The sequence below is a fragment of the Procambarus clarkii genome, chromosome 51 (assembly GCF_040958095.1).
Source record: "Procambarus clarkii isolate CNS0578487 chromosome 51, FALCON_Pclarkii_2.0, whole genome shotgun sequence".
Classification (NCBI taxonomy): Eukaryota; Metazoa; Arthropoda; class Malacostraca; order Decapoda; family Cambaridae; genus Procambarus; species Procambarus clarkii.
Genome location: NC_091200.1, coordinates 12,290,713 through 12,314,667, shown reverse-complemented (window position 1 = coordinate 12,314,667; position 23,955 = coordinate 12,290,713). Strand labels below are relative to the sequence as shown.

At 44.9% G+C, this 23,955-nt stretch overlaps 2 protein-coding genes across 2 annotated transcripts in view; one reads left to right on the top strand and one right to left on the bottom strand.

Moving 5' to 3' along the window:
* Hmgs (hydroxymethylglutaryl-CoA synthase) overlaps window positions 1–13,991 on the bottom strand; it is a 40,072-nt gene extending 26,081 nt beyond the window's left edge. The window contains exon 1 of the mRNA XM_045769136.2: window positions 13,884–13,991. The gene's annotated coding sequence lies outside the window, so the exon portion shown is untranslated. The remainder of the gene's footprint in view (window positions 1–13,883) is intronic.
* Window positions 9,779–23,955, top strand: part of LOC123774634 (oxidized purine nucleoside triphosphate hydrolase) — an 18,525-nt gene continuing 4,348 nt past the window's right edge. The window contains exon 1 of the mRNA XM_045769139.2: window positions 9,779–10,002. Within this exon, the coding sequence (XP_045625095.2) occupies window positions 9,797–10,002 (206 nt within the window). The 5' untranslated portion in view covers window positions 9,779–9,796. The remainder of the gene's footprint in view (window positions 10,003–23,955) is intronic.

The window sequence follows — 23,955 nt, the reverse complement described above, 5'->3', positions numbered from 1 at the left end:
TAAGTTACAGTGTAGATGGTTGTTTGTAGTGAAGATGGTTACAGTGATGAAAAGAATGTAGTGAAGATAGTAACAGTATGGAAGACCGGGTGCAGATTGATGAGGATAACGAGTAGTGAAGACGATTACAGTGATAAAGATAGTTTGATGATGTGTTGTTTGACACGAAAGCTCAAACAATTCCTCGTTCCAATTGACCTTCGTGATCATACATTTTCACATAACTATTTGTATATACTTATGAATATTGCGTCTGAATGAAGATAGGTTACTATAAACTCAAAAGTTACTTGAAACTCAAAGTAGACCATAAAATCACCATAAAATATAATTTGTTTTCATTCTAAATCTGTTTATAAAATAATTTTGTTTACAATTCAATGGATAACTGCAATTCACATAGAGCTTTTAATTCATTGAAATTTGTTTGCGATCTATTCAAAGAGTCAGTAGGGGAAATATCGTGATATATATAAGTGGGAACGCACTATTGTTGTTTAAGATTCGCTACTTGGAACAAAAAGTTCCAAGTAGCACGGGCTATGGTGAGCCCGTTGGGAACGGACTAGTCATTGTACCATGAGTAAGCAATGATGGCGAGCGGGACCAGAGCCATTAAGTTTATCCTTCACGGATATTTCCTAGGTTTTCAACGTCATAGATGCCGAGGTCACACGACTGCACAGGTAACGGGGTCTGAGCATGGAAGTAAAAAAATATACAACAGGGCTCCCATGTAAAATGGACATACGCGCACGCACCAAACACACACACACACACACACACACACACACACACACACACACACACACACACACACACACACACACTGTGTCAAATTAAAATAAACAGAACGGAAAGATGAATGGACGTCGAGTTTGCACGTGTCTCGATGGACTCTTTGGTCAGGTGAGGCTGAGGTGGTTAGGGGTGGCTGAGGTGGTCAGGGGTGGCTGAGGTGGTCAGGTCAGGCTGAGGTTGTTAGGTCAGGCTGAGGTGGTCAGGTGAGGCTGAGGTGGTCAGGGGTGGCTGAGGTGGTCAGGTGAGGCTGAGGTGGTCAGGTGAGCTGAGGTGGTCAGGGTGAGGCAGATGAGGCTGAGGTGGTCAGGTGAGGCTGAGGTGGTCAGGTGAGGCTGAGGTGGTCAGATGAGGCTGAGGTGGTCAGGTGAGGCTGAGGTGGTCAGGTGAGGCTGAGGTGGTCAGGTGAGGCTGAGGTGGTCAGGGGTGGCTGAGGTGGTCAGGGGTGGCTGAGGTGGTCAGGTGAGGCTGAGGGGGTCAGGTGAGGCTGAGGTGGTCAGGGGTGGCTGAGGTGGTCAGGTGAGGCTGAGGTGGTCAGGGGTGGCTGAGGTGGTCAGGTGAGGCTTAGGTGGTCAGATGAGGCCGAGGTGGTCAGGTGAGGCTGAGGTGGTCAGGGGTGGCTGAGGTGGTCAGGGGTGGCTGAGGTGGTCAGGTGAGGCTTAGGTGGTCAGGGGTGGCTGAGGTGGTCAGGTGAGGCTGAGGTGGTCAGGGGTGGCTGAGGTGGTCAGATGAGGCTGAGGTGGTCAGATGAGGCTGAGGTGGTCAGGTGAGGCTGAGGTGGTCAGGTGAGGCTGAGGTGGTCAGGTCAGGCTGAGGTGGTTAGGTCAGGCTGAGGTGGTCAGGTGAGGCTGAGGTGGTCAGGGGTGGCTGAGGTGGTCAGGTGAGGCTGAGGTGGTCAGGTGAGGCTGAGGTGGTCAGGTGAGGCTGAGGTGGTCAGAGGTGGTCGGGTGGCAGGGGGTGGCGCCGGCGGCCTCTACAATGGTTTCCGCTAGCGCTGCCTCGCGTGATCCGGACACAACTGGTCCAGCCTCCGCGCGGTGCTTCAGCTCTAATACTCACCACATCAGCGTAAACTGATGATAGCTCAGCCAATGATTACCGTTATACTAGTTACCACTGTTGGCCACAGGAAGCCTGGTAGGCTTATCGAGGTCTCTCATGTCCAAGGACAAGACTGCACGATCACCCAGCCAGTCCTTACCAGATCCAATGGCGTTTAACCTGAGTGATGGGTACTTCGTCCACATCTTAGAATTTCTTTTTTTATTTATGTGACATTTATGAAAGGGGCTTTGTTCATTAGACTTTTAATCTAAACGCTAAAACCGAGTAATGCTATTGCAAGCTTTCTGATCTGAAACATATATAGGCTAGACCGAGAGGTCTATTACGATCGGTAGTTTTTTTTTTTATTATTATTATTTTCTACCACAGACGTGGCCACACATTTACAATGCTAACCAGCATATATACATTTTCTTCTGTCCTCTGTGTAGTGGAAGGTATCGATATTCTTGCAACTAGGCAAATTACTTTGGTAGCTAACTTGTTACATATATGAATACGTCAGTTTAACTAATAAAGTTAACACAGTCACATGTGGAGAACCATATGTACATGGCTGTATCTCTCTCTACCTCCCCCCCCCCTTCTCCAATCCCCCTCTTCCCCTCTCTTTATCTCATCTCTCTTTCCCTATCCATCTATTCCCATCTCCTTCCCCCTCCAACTTTCACCCACATGATCCCCCAATTCCCCTCTCCTTTCTGTTTACCTTTTCTTTCTCTCCCAATCTACCCCCTCTCTCACCTCAGTCCTCCTCCCATCTTCCCCCTCTCACCTCTCTTTTCAAACATTCCCCCTCTTCCTCCCTCCCTGTTTCTACTCTCTCATCATGCAAGCCCCCTTTTCCTTCCCTCTCTACCCTCTATCTTTATCTCAGAAAATGTAATACTGAATTCGCGTTCATTTTCGAGTGAAGAAATCTATGGATTCGGCCTTTCACCGATTACATGGCTGGGGTCATTGACGTATATGACAAAAAATTAGTGGGGGGAACTTTGACAATTCGCTAGCTCCCTGTCCCCGTCGAGGCCACTAGAGATGGTGGCCCTCGTGTAAATTATCAACGAGGTGAGCTATGCGTGCATCGGTTTTGCATTTGTGATATTTGTTCATTTGATCTCCCGCCAAAGTCAATTTTGTGAACCTTAAGCTATTCGATATTGACCACTAATCATGGCCATGGAGTTAGGCTTCAAGGCCAAGATATCCGAGAGAAGCTCCAATCTGTCAACACCCCGCAGGGAAATTTTTTCCTGTCGACCCCAAATGATGGACACATCTCTAGAAGACATCCTAGTCAATGCAAGATTTCCAGATCATTTCCCAGAAGTTTTAAACTGGACTAATAACACAAATATAGGACCACGAGGCTATAGAAGTTACCAGTATACGGGAGTAGAGTTATTTGAGTAAAACTCCAATCTGTCAAAGTTGTTGTTTTAGATTCAGCTGCTGGGAACACTAAGTACCCAGCAGCACGGGCTATGGTGATCCCGTCGTATTTACCTGGCACAGATGTCCGGTCACTGTTGCATCTTGCTGAGTGTATGTAATATATACGTTAGAATATTCTAGGCGTTAGTGTACCCAGTGGTGTTTAGTTTAACTTTCAACAATTTTCACGATTTATTGAGATAAAAATTATTTCGGAAGGTAGAAGCGTGCGGTAGGGAGGAAGCGAGGCTACCTGGTACCAAGGTTTGATACTTGCCCACTATTAACTAAACTGAGGGAGTTGTGGGCGTGGTGTGATGGATTGAGTGACAGGTGTGGGAGGATAGCAACAGATTTGGGCGGTGTGTGGGGGGACTGATCGACAGGTGTGGGCGGTGTGTGGGGGACTGAGAAGCAGGTGTGGGAGTGACTGGCACCTTATAATCCAAGCGCAATCACTAAAGTGAAAGTAAAGGGAGTATTGAGGATTCTCAGAATATGTGACAATCCCACGCAGATATCCGTGGCAACAATGTGCACAAATATAAATAATCGTCAAATGAACAGGTTAGTAAATTACACCTCTGACATACACACCTGTGTTGTGACTTGAGAAGAGCCAGTGTCTTGAGGCTCTAGTAAGGGAGGATAACTTAAAACTAATTTATATCTACTTAATGCTGCCACCACCTTCTCCTTTGATCAAAATTTCTGGCCCGAAACTCTGTGCGTATTAGTGGCTTTAAGCATAGTATATACCAGCTCTAGTTACAAATCCTACATTCTGTTTGTAACTCTTTTTGTATGTATGTATTTTTACCTGAATAAACATTATCATTATCAGCACTTTACGGTGACTGATGGCGAAGGGGGGGGGGGGTCACGGGAGAGTAAAGATGTTAATTACTGTAGGCGGTGGTGGGCACCGTACCTGGACACTTACCTACTGTGACCTATCCTCTAGGAGTCTAGGTGGTGGTGGGCACCGTACCCGGATACTTACCTACTGTGACCTATCCCGGAATAGCTACAGTGGCACAGGGGGGAAGAGAATATAGTCGACTCCCACTATTCACTGGCATCCAAGCAAATCTAAAACACTTTTGATAATTATGTCTTACGAGTGGGAGGGAGATAATTTAACTTGTTGAAATAGTAACCACAACTTAGGGAGATGCCCAAAGGATATCTGGACCTGGCAGCCTAATATGAATGAATAAGCAGGAAAGAATGGCCACGCCAAATGGACAGTTCAAGATGATAACTTTATTTAATTTTTTTTTTAGTTTTCAATATCAAGATCCTGCTCTATCTTCCCGATCAAGGCAATTAGAATTCATAACACTTGTGATGTTGAAACGTAAGGGACCAGTACACAATGAAAACAGCTGTGATGAACTTCAGGGAAGACACTAGTCAGTCTCCCCCCCCCCCTGTGATTCCCACCACTAAACCCAGACTCTTGTCTGGTTGGAGAACACGACACACTCTCTCCAACCAACATTGTTGTTGCGTTAGATTCAGCTATTATGAACAAAAAGTTGCAAGTAGCACGGACTATGGTGAGCCCGTAGAGGACTTACCTGGCACAGGAGTGGGGCTGTAACTGCTCTCTCTAACCAACGTTGTCCCCAGCTTTGATGTCACTTGGTACCTCCTGTTTCCGTAGGATTAACAAACCTGAAGCTGGTAACTTCTTGGTAAAGGGCCGCCAACTTTTGAAGCTACACGAGGTGGGGTTTATGTGACCTCGCTGAGACAGTGTCGTGGGTTAGGTGACTTAGGTCCCCTACAAGTCTCCACTCGAGCAACCTCAACAACTGTTACAAGGTGAGGCTTCAAAAAAGGAGTTATGCGAAAAAAAGGGGTAAAAAGGTGAGGGTTCGCGTGAGATGTGAATATCTAAGAATATCGCGTGAGGCGTGAAGCTCGTATGAGATGTGAGGCTCCAGAAAGCGTGCAAACCGTCCTCTGAATTAGTAGCCACATTTTGTACGTTATGGACCCCAACGTACACATTACAAAGTACTATGTACGCTAGCGGCTCACAAATCTGCTGGTTCTCTCGAGTTGCCAATATAAATATTCACGTTTTCTATGCATCAGAAGGTTAGATTAAGTGAGAGACTTGGGTTCCAAGAGGACGGGCAGGAGTTCGCGTGTTTCTGATTAGGTTAGCACGTTGTATTCAGGACGTTGTGGCTAATCAAGAGAACGGGCCGAATGAGGATGTGTGACGGTAGCAAAGTTGGCGGGAAACACGGTGCCAGATCACTTCCAACCCCCACCACCAGGGTGTGCCAATGGACACTTCTCCTCTATTGCCATCACCAGGGTGACAATGGACACTACTCCTCTATTGCTACCGCCAGGGTGAAACTGAATACTCCTACCACACTGCCATCATCAGGGTGAAAGTGGACTCCCCCGCCCTACTGCCACCACTAGGGTGAAAGGATAACAGAACCAATGGGCACCACACTAGAAACAAATATCTATTTCATATTCCAAGAGTGCGATTTAACCAAACTAGAAATGCTCTGCAAATCAAAGGCCCAAAAATGAGGAATGACTTTCCCAATCATGTCAAAGACTGCCCCTCTCAACCAGTTTAAGAGAAAAACTAAGTACTACCTAATCAGTTCCATGTAACCTACCTTATCCCCTAAATGTCAACCTATGTCTTGCTATTTTCAAATAATATTGATTATTAACCAACTTATATAACTGCAGATATCTGCCATGTATAAACTTAAAGAAAATTGTAGCCTGCATTTATTTAGTTAAAATTGCTTCTGTTGCAATTTCTACTGTTCTATCCAACATGTAATTATTATAAATCTTTTTTCCCTATTTCAGGTCAAATCATGCTCTTATCTCGATTAGTTTTAAGTCTTAGTTTTTCAGTTTCCCCACTTCTTGCCCGAAATGCTGTGTGTATTAGTGGCTTTAGGCATAGTATATACTAGCTCTATCTCCAAATCCAATTCTGTTTGTAACTAATTTTGTATGTATGAATTTTTACCAGAATAAACATTATCATTATCATAGACACTCCCACTGCTACGATGGTATTGTTGATGCCTGCGTCGTCTGGTTTATTTGCACCAAGATGAGTTAGTGGCCACCCCATCACCAGGGTGAGCTAGAGTGGCCTCCCCATCACCAGGGTGAGCTAGAGTGGCCACCCCATCACCAGGGTGAGCTAGAGTGGCCACCCCATCACCAGGGTGAGCTAGAGTTGCCATCCCATCACCAGGGTGAGCTAGAGTGGCCACCCCATCACCAGGGTGAGCTAGAGTGGCCACCCCATCACCAGGGTGAGCTAGAGTTGCCATCCCATCACCAGGGTGAGCTAGAGTGGCCACCCCATCACCAGGGTGAGCTAGAGTGGCCACCCCATCACCAGGGTGAGCTAGAGTAGCCACCCCATCACCAGGGTGAGCTAGAGTGGCCACCCCATCACCAGGGTGAGCTAGAGTGGCCACCCCATCACCAGGGTGAGCTAGAGTTGCCATCCCATCACCAGGGTGAGCTAGAGTGGCCACCCCATCACCAGGGTGAGCTAGAGTGGCCACCCCATCACCAGGGTGAGCTAGAGTTGCCATCCCATCACCAGGGTGAGCTAGAGTGGCCACCCCATCACCAGGGTGAGCTAGAGTGGCCACTCCATCACCAGGGTGAGCTAGAGTGGCCACCCCATCACCAGGGTGAGCTAGAGTGGCCTCCCCATCACCAGGGTGAGCTAGAGTGGCCACCCCATCACCAGGATGAGTTAAAGTGGCCACCCCATCACCAGGGTGAACTAGAGTGGCCACCCCATCACCAGGGTGAGTTAGAGTGGCCACCCCATCACCAGGATGAGTTAGAGTGGCCACCCCATCACCAGGATGAGTTAGAGTGGCCACCCCATCACCAGGGTGAGCTAGAGTGGCCACCCCATCACCAGGGTGAGCTAGAGTGGCCACCCCATCACCAGGGTGAGCTAGAGTGGTCTCCCCATCACCAGGGTGAACTAGAGTGGCCTCCCCATCACCAGGGTGAACTAGAGTGGCCTCCCCATCACCAGGGTGAGCTAGAGTGGCCTCCCCATCACCAGGGTGAACTAGAGTGGCCTCCCCATCACCAGGGTGAGCTAGAGTGGCCTCCCCATCACCAGGGTGAGCTAGAGTGGCCACCCCATCACCAGGGTGAGCTAGAGTGGCCACCCCATCACCAGGGTGAGCTAGAGTGGCCACCCCATCACCAGGGTGAGCTAGAGTGGCCACCCCATCACCAGGGTGAGCTAGAGTGGCCACCCCATCACCAGGGTGAGCTAGAGTGGCCACCCCATCACCAGGGTGAGCTAGAGTGGCCACCCCATCACCAGGGTGAGCTAGAGTGGCCACCCCATCACCAGGGTGAGCTAGAGTGGCCACCCCATCACCAGGGTGAGCTAGAGTGGCCACCCCATCACCAGGGTGAGCTAGAGTGGCCACCCCATCACCAGGGTGAGCTAGAGTGGCCACCCCATCACCAGGGTGAGCTAGAGTGGCCACCCCATCACCAGGGTGAGCTAGAGTGGCCACCCCATCACCAGGGTGAGCTAGAGTGGCCACCCCATCACCAGGGTGAGCTAGAGTGGCCACCCCATCACCAGGGTGAGCTAGAGTGGCCACCCCATCACCAGGGTGAGCTAGAGTGGCCACCCCATCACCAGGGTGAGCTAGAGTGGCCACCCCATCACCAGGGTGAGCTAGAGTGGCCACCCCATCACCAGGGTGAGCTAGAGTGGCCACCCCATCACCAGGGTGAGCTAGAGTGGCCACCCCATCACCAGGGTGAGCTAGAGTGGCCACCCCATCACCAGGGTGAGCTAGAGTGGCCACCCCATCACCAGGGTGAGCTAGAGTGGCCACCCCATCACCAGGGTGAGCTAGAGTGGCCACCCCATCACCAGGGTGAGCTAGAGTGGCCTCCCCATCACCAGGGTGAGCTAGAGTGGCCTCCCCATCACCAGGGTGAGTTAGAGTGGCCATCCCATCGCCAGGGTGAGGGGGATTCAACCACTCCCTATCACCTCAAAAGTGACAGTGGACATTACCGCCGCTGAGCTAGTTGACCGACCTCTGGGCAGCAACAGACCACGAAGCGGAAATAATGAGTTATATTTCCCCACATTCCCTGCGAGCTACCTGGTGTATGTACGTCGCTTACACACACTACCCTTCATGCGTGTACACTGTGTCTCTCTAGTCACACCCATATGTACTCTCTTAGCTAGGCTTTATCTCTTTGGTTCCGCCTCTCGATCTTTAGACAACTGATGTACTTGTTTCTTAAGCGTTAAGTAAACTTAATTTGTCGTAATATCGGTGTATTGGATAGTTTCCGTCTGTCCTCTCGTCCTCTCTTATACTATACGATATATATATATCTAAGATCAGCTGAGTAGAGGTATCACCTCTGGTGCAATTGTTGGGACTCATAGTATTGAAGAATAAGGCATTCAGAGATCGAATATCTTGCAGATTTCCTCGAACAGACTCTTAGGGTGGTAATAATGGTAATAAGAGGCACTGCTGGGCTCTAACTAGGCTGTATGGAAAGATTGGCCCACCCGCTGATGAAAGAACCCATTCTCTTTATCTTCCCTCCGTAAAAAAAGAGCAAGATATCCAACTCACGATATTGGGATATCGTTCCCAACTCACGACCCATTTTGGGATATTTGTAGTATTAGAAAATGGGGACCCATTTTAGACTGTTGTGGTCCTGAACCCATTGTTAATACACACTGCATATATTAACAGAAATTATGTAACCAACTTATCAAAACTATAGCTTGCTTAGCCAAATAAATTTGGGGTTCAGATATATAACTGTATAACCTTGCATAATAAAGTGTACACCATAAAAAAGGAGGGGTGGTAGGAGAAGCGAACACTTATACGTACAGTATTCAGAGTTAAATGGCAAGTTTTTCTCTGAATGCTCTGTGTTCCCTTCTTTGAGGCTGTGGGTCCCTATAATTGCACCAGAGGTGGTATCCCCCCATATATATATATATATATATATATATATATATATATATATATATATATATATATATATATATATATATATATATATATATATATATATATATATTCAATTATTTGTAATAATTTCTGAGTAAAGTTTTTACAATTTGAACACTTTAAGCTGGTAAACTACACATTTCCTTATAAATAAATACTTAGATGATTATCTACACTTTCCCTTATAAATAAATGTTGCTTAGATGATTATCTTTTAGTAAATAGTGTCGACAGTATCGTATGCAGCTGAGTGTTATCACGCACAGAGCAACCTAGCAGACGACATTCATAAAACAAATGGTATTTATATATATATCAAACAATAGTGTCTAATTTGTTCTTATCAGATTGTTATTATTAGATAATGAAATTAAAACCTCCTTATATCTAAATAAAAAAAATATATATTTCCTTGCTGAGTTTATTACATTCTTTAGCAGATGCAGTACAACAACAGTTCCAGGAGGTCCCGAGGCGCCAAGTCTAAGATGTCTGGCCTCACGCGCAAACTCTTCACCTTAGCTTTTATTAGGGAAGGAGACAACATCCTACTAGGATACAAGAAGCGAGGATTCGGCCAAGGAAGATGGAATGGCTTTGGAGGCAAAGTAGAGTCAGGTGAAACCCCAGAAGAGGGAGCCATCAGGTAAGTCAATACTGGAGCTTGAGACTCCTCTCTCTTCTCACATTTTCTTCCGCAGAGACTAAACTATAATGTTAACTCCCTCGCGCTGTCTTATGTCATTATAATTCAAGTATACGGGGATCTCTAACGTATGTTACGGCTGCGCAGGTGCAATTATTTGATTTTACCTGAGGGACACCCATGTTACCAGTGGCCTCCACGAGGACAGGAAGCCGGTAAATAGATCGTAATTAATAATAATAATATTTTGACCTTGCTCCGGTACGTGGCCTTGGGTATAACAAAACATTGTATTACAATGCGTATTTCCATTTACTGTTTCAGTACAAGGCCATGATTAGGTTTTCTCTGTCGAGAGACTGGAAACTTGCTAAGCTTATAAAGGTCCCTTCTCCCAGGTACTGTGCATACCTGTTTATTATTGGTGATCAGAGGCATCAGGTGTAAGGAAACGTGCCCAAACGTCTCCGTCCTGCCGCAGGAATCGAACCCGGGCCGCTGTTGTGAACCCACTGTGGTTCAGAAATCTGTGCTACTTGCTGAACTCGCCAGCAGAATACAGCTACTACGCTGAGAACCTAAGGGATAGTCCCAAGGGTTCAATCCCCGGTGGAGGCGGAAACAAATGGGCAGAGTTTCTTTCGCCCTGATGCACCTGTTCACCTAGCAGTAACTAGGTACCTGAGAGTTAGACAGCTGTCACGGGCTGCTTCCTGGGGATGTGTGTGAAAATTAGGATTAAGGACCTGCCCGAAACGCTATGCGTGCTAGTGGCGGTACAAGAATGTAATAACTCTTGTATGTATATTAATACAAAATTAAAAAAAAATCATATCTACACTTGAAACTGTGTATTGAGTGCCTCCACCACATCACTTCCTAATGCATTCCACTTATTAACTACTACTGACACTAAAAAAATTCTTTCTAATGTCTTTATGGCTCATCTGGGCACTCAATTTCCACCTGTGTCCCCGAGTGCGTGTGCCCCGTTAAATAAATTGTCTTTGTCTACCCTATTAATTCCTCTGAGAATCTTGTATGTGGTGATCATATCCTCCCTAACTCCTGTCTTCCAGCGACGTGAGGCTTAATTCCCGTAATCCCTCCTCGTAGTTCATAACCCTCAGTTCGGGCACTAGGCTGGTGGCAAACCTCTGAACCTTCTCCAATTTAGTTTTATGCTTGACGAGATATGGACTCCATGCTGGAGCTGTATACTCCAGGATTGGTCTGACATACGTGGTATACAAGGTTCTGAAGGATTCCTTACACAAATTTCTAAAGGCCGTTCTTATGTTGGCCAACCTGGCATATGACGGTGATGTTATTCTCTTGATATGGGATTCGGGGGACAGGTCTCGCGTGATATCAACCCCTCAGGTCTTTCTCTCTCTCTGATTCTAGAAGAATTTCATCTCCCAAATGGTAACTTGTATCTGGCCTCCTGCTCCCTACACCTATCTTCATTACATTACATTTGCTCGGGTTAAACTAACAATCATTTGTTGGACCATTCCTTCAGTTTGTCCAGGTCTTCTTGAAGCCTCATGCTGTCGTCCTCTATCTTAATCCTTCTCATAATTTTGGCATCATCAGCAAACATTGAGAGGAATGAGTCTATACCCTCTGGAAGATCATTTACACACATCAGAAACAGGATAGGTCCGAGTATCCTGTACGGAGTACCCTGTGGGACTACTCTTGTGACTTCATGCCAATCTGAGGTCTCACCCCTCACAGTAACTCTGCTTCCTATTGCTTAGGTACTCCCTTACCCACTGGAGCACCCTACCAGTTACTCTTGCCTCTGTGTGTTAGTGTGTGTGAGACGTCATACTTCCACGCCGGGTTGGAGAAGACCGTATCCAACTTCAAGTTTAATTAAGTTTATTGAGATAATAAGATACATCCCAAAAGGATAGGGTAGCTTAGGCTATTTCTACCCTCGTCTGTTACAGGTCCCTCAAGGGCCTCACAACTTCATACTGCACACACACACACACACGGTGTGTCCGGCATGGGTGGCCTGAACACGTGATTCCTATCAAGTCCAAAGGTATGGGCTGATCACGTGATTCAAGACCTGAGGCAATCGACAGTTGCCATGCCCTAGAATGTCACGACGGGGGCGTGACCCGAGGACTAGGACATTTGAGTTAGGGGGTACATTTGGAGGACCCTGAGCTGTGTGTGGGCCAGTTCTATCTACTGTGTAGAGCCGAGCAGACTATATAACGCAGGAAATGAACTTCAGGTATTCCGAGTTAAGAGTTTAGGATGTTAGTATTAAGTTTTATTGACCGGTTAAAGTTCATAGTGTGGACAGTATATGGTCCAAGGTATGGACCGATTAGAGTCCAGAGTGTGGACCAGGTGGACCAGGAATGGGGTTCATGGGTAATCTGGCTGGGAAGTCAGTCAGGGTTAAAGAAACCTGATTGATTGATTGATGAAGATTAAGCCACCCAAAAGATGGCACGGGCATGAATAGCCCGTAAGTGGTGGCCCTTTTGAGCCATTACCCTGTATCAAGAGCTGATACTGGAGGTCTGTGGAGGCGCGACTGCACCCTGCGTGACGGGAGATATCTCCCGGACCAAATGGTGACCAAATGGTGTAAAGAAACCCTTTAACAGTAACTGGAGAAGTGAATAATAAGATACTATGTAACTGTTCATAGTCTATGTAATAAATACTAAATTGCATTTGAGCATCTGTGATCTTTCTTTATGCTTCCTATGCAACCCGTCACCACACTAGGCTGGTTAAAGCAGCGGCCGTCCTCCCCAGTCATTAATTTTAACATACTGTGTATTAAAAATCGGTTTGGTCTCGTATATAAATTAATATTATTATACATTAAAATTCTATGTATAGTTAGGCGTAGGTTAGGTTCTGTTGGCGATTATTTGTATTTGAAGTACGTAGATGATCAGGTTTTGTGTCGGGCAGGATCGATCTCTACAATGTTACAGATTTATAACATTGTGGTTCGAACAGATGTCGTCAGCGAAGCACTTGTTCGTGAAGTGTAATGACTGGAAGTGTAATGACTTGAAGTGTAATGACTGGAAGTGTAATGACTGGAAGTGTAATGTTCGTGAGTGGCGTGTAGACCGTTTGGCGGCAGGTTAACGAACATTTGGCTTTATTTATGAGGACGGGCTGTCGTATGTGCGCCGCGAGCCCAACGGTACGTATAATGAGACTGGTGAAGGTAGTGTTGATTCATACTTGATATTTACAGTAATAAAATAATATACGACTATAAACAGTGGTGCCGGAGCCCTTCTCTTCGGCACCCCTGCAAGTGGATGATGGAATGGGAGAAAGGGAGAGAGGATGAGGGGAAAGGTAGATGATGGCTTGTGGGTGATGGTTGATCGTGGCAGGAAAATATTAGTATTACATCACTAATCAGTTAATAATGTTATATTTCTTTGTTTTTTAAAGATTCAATAATATTTAAATTTGTATATATTTAAAAAGTAAACAGACTGAATTGTTACAACCCCCCCCCCCCCGGGAAGCAGCCCGTAGCAGCTATCTAACTCCCAGGTACCTATTTACTGCTAGGTAACAGGGGCATCAAGGTGAAAGAAATATTTGGCCCATTTGTCTCCGCCTCCACCGGGGATCGAACCCGAAACTTCAGGACTACGAATCCGAAGCGCTGTCCACCCAGCTGTCAGGCGCCTGTAGAGGTTATACGGTGACCTGCAGGACCGGCCTCTGTAACCTGCAGGATCAGGTTCTGTGTCCTGCAGGATCGGTCTCTGTAACCTAGAGGATCAGCTTCTGTGACCTGCCATTAGATCAAAATATTGGAAATTCAAGAGGCTCTTAACAATTAGGGTTTCTACTTTACGAGAAGTTACCTTGTGAGAGAGAGACGACAGGCAGGCGTGTGGGTGTAGAGGCAGTCTCCGTGTACCGCGGCCACCAGCACAACACTGAGGCAACAGCAGGCCATGCGAACAGGTGGGTGTTAGTTTCCTCATCTAAGGGGGGGGGGGGGAGAAAGGAGGGGGGGGTGGGGTGCTGCGCGTAAGTTATATATGTTTGTCCTGTTAGCGGGTCAGATTTGTAGCTTTACAAGTAGGGTAATCATCGGGGGAGAGCACAATATTCGTGTATTTTTGTGTGGTTAAGCTGATTTGCATGTTCACCCCTGATTTATAATACAGGTGGTAGTGGCGGCTGCGGTCTTGGTTGGGAGGGGGGGGGGTGATCTTGTCTCTTGATGGGGGGGGGGGGATAGCGGCAGCTTGACAGTTGTCTGCTATATCTCTTATTTTTATCTTTTCCTCTTTTCTTACACTCCTCTTTCTCGTCTTCTATACTGCTTTGCCCCTTTTCCTCCTACCTCACCTCTTCATTTATGCGCTGTTTTTTTTTCAGCCTTACCATACAAGCTTTTTCCTGGAATGTGACCTGCCAATCGGTTTACTCCCATGTCCCGAATTGCTGCTGGGTGAACCGGGGCGAACAGTTACAGATTGGTTCCCAGTCAATCCTCTCTGGGTTTTCTCACAGGGAGAGTGAGTGTGCTCTTCTTCCCCAGCACTATTTTATTCTATCCTTCTCCTCCTCCGCTTTCTTCTTACACTTAACTAATTGTTAACTTTTTTCTTATATACGAGCTCCTTGTCTTATCTGGGTCTTAACGATTCGAAATCCCGAATCCCGGACGAGACAGAAATGGTTGGGCGCGTTTCCAATCACTCATTAGGCCTGTTCACCCAGAGGTTAATAGATACCCAGAGGTTAGCTTGTGGGGTTGCACCCTGGTGAGGGTCAATAGTTTGACCTTGGAGGGGAGGGGGGGCGGGACCATGATGTATGTATACTTGCCTAACAAGTATACATACACTGGCCCCCTATCCCCTCACACAATAAATTAATAATTAATATAATCATTTCAGTGCATTTCACTTTTTGACCTCTTTAGCGCATTTACAGTTTCCAGCTTCTACCTCTGTCTCGTTTTCAATTTTCTCTCAATTTATAGAGGCTCTCTTTGTCCACTATGCTTAATCATCTCAGTGTCTTGTACGTCGTGATCATGTTCTCTCTGCTCCTTCTCCCTGGATTTGTTGGTATTGAAGATTAAGCCACCACAGAAGGTAGCACGGGCATGAATAGCCCGTAGGTGGTAGATTTTTGGAGTGAATGTGATCTTTGGTCGTGTAACATTTTAAAGTGACTCTGGGTCTCTCTGGATTTGTGTTGTTGTTGTTGTTTTGGAACAAAAAGTTCCAAGCAGCACGGGCTATGGTGAGCCCGTCGTACTTACCTGGTACAGGAGACGTGCTCTGGATTTGTGATTGATTTATGAAGATTAAGCCATCCAAGAGGTGGTATATATATATATATATATATATATATATATATATATATATATATATATATATATGCGAACAAGCCTGAATGGTCCCCAGGACATATGCAACTGAAAACTCACACCCCAGAAGTGACTCGAACCCATACTCCCAGAAGCAACGCATCTGGTATGTACAAGACGCCTTAATCCACTTGACCATCACGACCGGACATAATGAGGTGATAGCCGAGGCTATTTGAACCACCCCACCGCCGGCACTCGGATAGTTATCTTGGGCAAAGCATTTTACCAAATCACCTCATTCTTTGGGGCAACACGTGAGGAACACAAATGCGAACAAGCCTGAATGGTCCCCAGGACATATGCAACTGAAAACTCACACCCCAGAAGTGACTCGAACCCATACTCCCAGAAGCAACGCATCTGGTATGTACAAGACGCCTTAATCCACTTGACCATCACGACCGGACATAATGAGGTGATAGCCGAGGCTATTTGAACCACCCCACCGCCGGCACTCGGATAGTTATCTTGGGCAAAGCATTTTACCAAATCACCTCATTCTTTGGGGCAACACGTGAGGAACACAAATGCGAACAAGCCTGAATGGTCCCCAGGACATATGCAACTGAAAACTCACACCCCAGAAGTGACTCGAACCCATACTCCCAGAAGCAACGCATCTGGTATGTACAAGACGCCTTAATCCACTTGACCATCACGACCGGACATAATGAGGTGATAGCCGAGGCTATTTGAACCACCCCACCGCCGGCACTCGGATAGTTATCTTGGGCAAAGCATTTTACCAAATCACCTCATTCTTTGGGGCAACACGTGAGGAACACAAATGCGAACAAGCCTGAATGGTCCCCAGGACATATGCAACTGAAAACTCACACCCCAGAAGTGACTCGAACCCATACTCCCAGAAGCAACGCATCTGGTATGTACAAGACGCCTTAATCCACTTGACCATCACGACCGGACATAATGAGGTGATAGCCGAGGCTATTTGAACCACCCCACCGCCGGCACTCGGATAGTTATCTTGGGCAAAGCATTTTACCAAATCACCTCATTCTTTGGGGCAACACGTGAGGAACACAAATGCGAACAAGCCTGAATGGTCCCCAGGACATATGCAACTGAAAACTCACACCCCAGAAGTGACTCGAACCCATACTCCCAGAAGCAACGCATCTGGTATGTACAAGACGCCTTAATCCACTTGACCATCACGACCGGACATAATGAGGTGATAGCCGAGGCTATTTGAACCACCCCACCGCCGGCACTCGGATAGTTATCTTGGGCAAAGCATTTTACCAAATCACCTCATTCTTTGGGGCAACACGTGAGGAACACAAATGCGAACAAGCCTGAATGGTCCCCAGGACATATGCAACTGAAAACTCACACCCCAGAAGTGACTCGAACCCATACTCCCAGAAGCAACGCATCTGGTATGTACAAGACGCCTTAATCCACTTGACCATCACGACCGGACATAATGAGGTGATAGCCGAGGCTATTTGAACCACCCCACCGCCGGCACTCGGATAGTTATCTTGGGCAAAGCATTTTACCAAATCACCTCATTCTTTGGGGCAACACGTGAGGAACACAAATGCGAACAAGCCTGAATGGTCCCCAGGACATATGCAACTGAAAACTCACACCCCAGAAGTGACTCGAACCCATACTCCCAGAAGCAACGCATCTGGTATGTACAAGACCAGTTTTCAGTTGCATATGTCCTGGGGACCATTCAGGCTTGTTCGCATTTGTGTTCCTCACGTGTTGCCCCAAAGAATGAGGTGATTTGGTAAAATGCTTTGCCCAAGATAACTATCCGAGTGCCGGCGGTGGGGTGGTTCAAATAGCCTCGGCTATCACCTCATTATGTCCGGTCGTGATGGTCAAGTGGATTAAGGCGTCTTGTACATACCAGATGCGTTGCTTCTGGGAGTATGGGTTCGAGTCACTTCTGGGGTGTGAGTTTTCAGTTGCATATGTCCTGGGGACCATTCAGGCTTGTTCGCATTTGTGTTCCTCACGTGTTGCCCCAAAGAATGAGGTGATTTGGTAAAATGCTTTGCCCAAGATAACTATCCGAGTGCCGGCGGTGGGGTGGTTCAAATAGCCTCGGCTATCACCTCATTATGTCCGGTCGTGATGGTCAAGTGGATTAAGGCGTCTTGTACATACCAGATGCGTTGCTTCTGGGAGTATGGGTTCGAGTCACTTCTGGGGTGTGAGTTTTCAGTTGCATATGTCCTGGGGACCATTCAGGCTTGTTCGCATTTGTGTTCCTCACGTGTTGCCCCAAAGAATGAGGTGATTTGGTAAAATGCTTTGCCCAAGATAACTATCCGAGTGCCGGCGGTGGGGTGGTTCAAATAGCCTCGGCTATCACCTCATTATGTCCGGTCGTGATGGTCAAGTGGATTAAGGCGTCTTGTACATACCAGATGCGTTGCTTCTGGGAGTATGGGTTCGAGTCACTTCTGGGGTGTGAGTTTTCAGTTGCATATGTCCTGGGGACCATTCAGGCTTGTTCGCATTTGTGTTCCTCACGTGTTGCCCCAAAGAATGAGGTGATTTGGTAAAATGCTTTGCCCAAGATAACTATCCGAGTGCCGGCGGTGGGGTGGTTCAAATAGCCTCGGCTATCACCTCATTATGTCCGGTCGTGATGGTCAAGTGGATTAAGGCGTCTTGTACATACCAGATGCGTTGCTTCTGGGAGTATGGGTTCGAGTCACTTCTGGGGTGTGAGTTTTCAGTTGCATATGTCCTGGGGACCATTCAGGCTTGTTCGCATTTGTGTTCCTCACGTGTTGCCCCAAAGAATGAGGTGATTTGGTAAAATGCTTTGCCCAAGATAACTATCCGAGTGCCGGCGGTGGGGTGGTTCAAATAGCCTCGGCTATCACCTCATTATGTCCGGTCGTGATGGTCAAGTGGATTAAGGCGTCTTGTACATACCAGATGCGTTGCTTCTGGGAGTATGGGTTCGAGTCACTTCTGGGGTGTGAGTTTTCAGTTGCATATGTCCTGGGGACCATTCAGGCTTGTTCGCATTTGTGTTCCTCACGTGTTGCCCCAAAGAATGAGGTGATTTGGTAAAATGCTTTGCCCAAGATAACTATCCGAGTGCCGGCGGTGGGGTGGTTCAAATAGCCTCGGCTATCACCTCATTATGTCCGGTCGTGATGGTCAAGTGGATTAAGGCGTCTTGTACATACCAGATGCGTTGCTTCTGGGAGTATGGGTTCGAGTCACTTCTGGGGTGTGAGTTTTCAGTTGCATATGTCCTGGGGACCATTCAGGCTTGTTCGCATTTGTGTTCCTCACGTGTTGCCCCAAAGAATGAGGTGATTTGGTAAAATGCTTTGCCCAAGATAACTATCCGAGTGCCGGCGGTGGGGTGGTTCAAATAGCCTCGGCTATCACCTCATTATGTCCGGTCGTGATGGTCAAGTGGATTAAGGCGTCTTGTACATACCAGATGCGTTGCTTCTGGGAGTATGGGTTCGAGTCACTTCTGGGGTGTGAGTTTTCAGATATATATATATATATATATATATATATATATATATATATATATATATATATATATATATATATATGTTATGTCGTACCTAGTAGCCAGAACTCACTTCTCGGCCTACTATGCAAGGCCCGATTTGCCTAATAAGCCAAGTTTTCCTAAATTAATATATTTTCTCTAATTTTTTTCTTATGAAATGATAAAGCTACCCATTTCATTATGTATGAAGTCAATTTTTTTTTATTGGAGTTAAAATTAACGTAGATATATGACCGAACCTAACCAACCCTACCTAACCTAACCTAACCTAACCTATCTCTATAGGTTAGGTTAGGTAAGGTAGCCGAAAAAGTTAGGTTAGGTAGTCGTAAAAACATTAATTCATGAAAACTTGGCCTATTAGGCAAATCGGGCCTTGCATAGTAGGCTGAGAAGTGCGTTCTGGCTACTAGGTACGACACACACACACATATATATATATATATATATATATATATATATATATATATATATATATATATATATATATATATATGTCGTACCTAGTAGCCAGAACGCACTTATCAGCCTACAATGCAAGGCCCGATTTGCCTAATAAGCCAAGTTTTCATGAATTAATATGTTTTCTCTAGTTTTTTTCTTACGAAATGATAAAGCTACCCATTTCATTATGTATGAGGTCAATTTTTTTTTAATGGAGTTAAAATTAACGTAGATATATGACCGAACCTAACCAACCCTACCTAACCTAACCTATCTTCATAGGTTAGGTTCGGTTAGGTAGCAGAAAAAGTTAGGTTAGGTTAGGTTAGGTAGGTTAGGTAGTCGAAAAAACATTAATTCATGAAAACTTGGCTTATTAGGCAAATCGGGCCTTGAATAGTAGGCTGATAAGTGCGTTCTGGCTACTAGGTACGACATATATATATATATATATATATATATATATATATATATATATATATATATATATATATATATATATATATATACATATATATATATATATATATTCATATATTCATATATTCAGATTTCATTCCTGTCTTGCATATTAGAGTAGGTATTGACCTCGCATAATCTACATAGATGTTTTGAAGTTCATATTTAGCATTTATAAATGCCGTTCTCATGTTTACCACTGTTATGCTAGAGAGAACGGTATCTGAAGTCATCAGCAACAGTCATTAAATTCAGTGCGCCCAAACCGCATGACTCAGTGCTGATCCCTACCCTCCAGCACCTTGGTTCCTGTGCTCATCCTATATTTATATGAGTTTATTTATCTGATAACTTGTGTGTTCTTGCAAGTGTGTGATATATATTATATATATATATATATATATATATATATATATATATATATATATATATATATATATATATATATATATATATATATATATATTTTATTAAATATGACCGAAAAAGTAAGATTAATAATTCTAACACGAATTTTCTCAATCTTTCGTACATTATGCTTCACTGTTGGAGGTAAATCAAAAATCACTTCTCCAAAATTCATTTTTATTTCTAGTCTGACGCGACACGGGCGCGTTTCGTAAAACTTATTACATTTTCAAAGACTTCACAAATACACAACTGATTAGAACTTGCATTTCCCTGATTTTATATCTACATTTGAGTGAGGTGGGAAGGGTGATGTGGCATTACATTTGAGTGAGGTGGGAAGGATGATGTGGCATTAGAGGATATTAATAGGGTATTAAAAGTATCAACACAAGACAGAACACGAAACAATGGATATTGAATAGAAGTGTTTGTAGAAAGCCTATTGGTCCATATTTCTTGATGCTTCTATATTGGAGCGGAGTCTTGAGGTGGGTAGAATATAGTTGTGCAATAATTGGCTGTTGATTGCTGGTGTTGACTTCTTGATGTGTAGTGCCTCGCAAACGTCAAGCCGCCTGCTATCGCTGTATCTATCGATGATTTCTGTGTTGTTTACTAGGATTTCTCTGGCGATGGTTTGGTTATGGGAAGAGATTATATGTTCCTTAATGGAGCCCTGTTGTTTATGCATCGTTAAACGCCTAGAAAGAGATGTTGTTGTCTTGCCTATATACTGGGTTTTTTGGAGCTTACAGTCCCCAAGTGGGCATTTGAAGGCATAGACGACGTTAGTCTCTTTTAAAGCGTTCTGTTTCGTGTCTGGAGAGTTTCTCATGAGTAGGCTGGCCGTTTTTCTGGTTTTATAGTAAATCGTCAGTTGTATCCTCTGATTTTTGTCTGTAGGGATAACGTTTCTATTAACAATATCTTTCAGGACCCTTTCCTCTGTTTTATGAGCTGTGGAAAAGAAGTTCCTGTAAAATAGTCTAATAGGGGGTATAGGTGTTGTGTTAGTTGTCTCTTCGGAGGTTGCATGGCTTTTCACTTTCCTTCTTATGATGTCTTCGATGAAACCATTGGAGAAGCCGTTATTGACTAGAACCTGCCTTACCCTACAGAGTTCTTCGTCGACTTGCTTCCATTCTGAGCTGTGGCTGAGAGCACGGTCGACGTATGCGTTAACAACACTCCTCTTGTACCTGTCAGGGCAGTCGCTGTTGGCATTTAGGCACATTCCTATGTTTGTTTCCTTTGTGTAGACTGCAGTGTGGAAACCTCCGCCCTTTTCCATGACTGTTACATCTAGAAAAGGCAGCTTCCCATCCTTTTCCGTCTCGTAAGTGAAACGCAGCACGGAACTCTGCTCAAATGCCTCCTTCAGCTCCTGCAGATGTCTGACATCAGGTACCTGTGTAAAAATGTCGTCAACATACCTGCAGTATATGGCCGGTTTCAAGTTCATGTCGACTAAGACTTTTTGCTCGATGGTACCCATGTAGAAGTTTGCAAACAGGACACCTAGGGGAGAACCCATAGCGACCCCATCTACTTGCTTATACATATGCCCATCCGGGCTCAAGAAGGGTGCCTCTTTAGTACAAGCTTGGAGTAGTTTCCTCAGAATACTTTCTGGCATGTCAAGAGGAGTACAGGCTGGATCACGATACACTCTGTCGGCTATCATTCCGATTGCATAAACAACAGGGCTCCATTAAGGAACATATAATCTCTTCCCATAACCAAACCATCGCCAGAGAAATCCTAGTAAACAACACAGAAATCATCGATAGATACAGCGATAGCAGGCGGCTTGACGTTTGCGAGGCACTACACATCAAGAAGTCAACACCAGCAATCAACAGCCAATTATTGCACAACTATATTCTACCCACCTCAAGACTCCGCTCCAATATAGAAGCATCAAGAAATATGGACCAATAGGCTTTCTACAAACACTTCTATTCAATATCCATTGTTTCGTGTTCTGTCTTGTGTTGATACTTTTAATACCCTATTAATATCCTCTAATGCCACATCATCCTTCCCACCTCACTCAAATGTAATGCCACATCACCCTTCCCACCTCACTCAAATGTAGATATAAAATCAGGGAAATGCAAGTTCTAATCAGTTGTGTATTTGTGAAGTCTTTGAAAATGTAATAAGTTTTACGAAACGCGCCCGTGTCGCGTCAGACTAGAAATAAAAATGAATTTTGGAGAAGTGATTTTTGATTTACCTCCAACAGTGAAGCATAATGTACGAAAGATTGAGAAAATTCGTGTTAGAATTATTAATCTTACTTTTTCGGTCATATTTAATAAAATATGTCTACAGGAAAGACTGCTACCAAAATATACTAATATATATATATATATATATATATATATATATATATATATATATATATATATATATATATATATATATATATATATATATATATATATATATATATAATCACAGTGGATGGTATCACAGTGAACCCCTGGAAGAATGGCAAGCAGTTGGTATGGGACTACACGTGCGTATCAACCCTGGCTAACACCTACATTGACCTCAGTGTTGCACAACCAGGTGGCGCTACCACCCACAGGGAAGCAGCCAAATCCCGTCAGTATAGAGAACTGGATCACCACTACAATTTTGTCCCCCATTGCTTCTGAGACACTCAGCGCCTGGGGTAAAAGTGCTATCAGTTTTTTGAAGGAACTGGGTTCTAGGCTCATTGAAACAACAAGTGACCCTAGAGCTGCCAGCTTTCTTTTCCAGCACCTCAGCGTGGCGATACAGAGGGGAAATGCGCACTGCATCCAGGGTTCCTGCCCGCCATCTGAGGAGCTGGAGGAACTCGACAACCTATGATAACTATCTTTGTAACCTATATGTAACTCCTTTTTTGTAACAAAGTTCAAATAAAGCAAATATATATGTGTACATACAAAAGAATGGGGGGTGGTAGGAGAAGATAATAATAGTGTTCAGTGAGAAACCACAAGGTCTCCTCTGAATACTTTTTATTTTCTTCTCCGAGGCTATGGGTCCCCACATTGGCACCAGAGGTGGTACCCTTTTGTATTTAATAAAAATATATATATATATATATATATATATATATATATATATATATATATATATATATATATATTGGTGCCAAAATATATATATATATATATATATATATATATATATATATATATATATATATATATATATATATATATATATATATATATATATATATGCAAACAAGCCTGAATGGTCCCCAGGACTATATACAACTGAAAACTCACACCTCAGAAGTGACTCGAACCCATACTGCCAGGAGCAACGCAACTGGTATGTACAGGGATGCCTTAATTTGCTTGACCATCACAACCGGACATATAGGTCGTGATGTATATAGTCCTGGGGACCATTCAGGCTTGTTTGCATTTGTGTTCCTCACGTGTGCCCCAAAGAATGAGGTGATTTGATAAAATGCTATGCCCAAGATTACCATCCGAGTGCCGGCGGGGAAGTGGTTCAAATAGCTTCGGCTATCACTTCCTTATGTCCAGTCGTGATGGTCAAGCGGATTAAGGCGTCCCTGTACATACCAGTTGCGTTGCTCCTGGCAGTATGGGTTCGAGTCACTTCTGGGGTGTGAGTTTTCAGTTGTATATAGTCCTGGGGACCATTCAGGCTTGTTTGCATT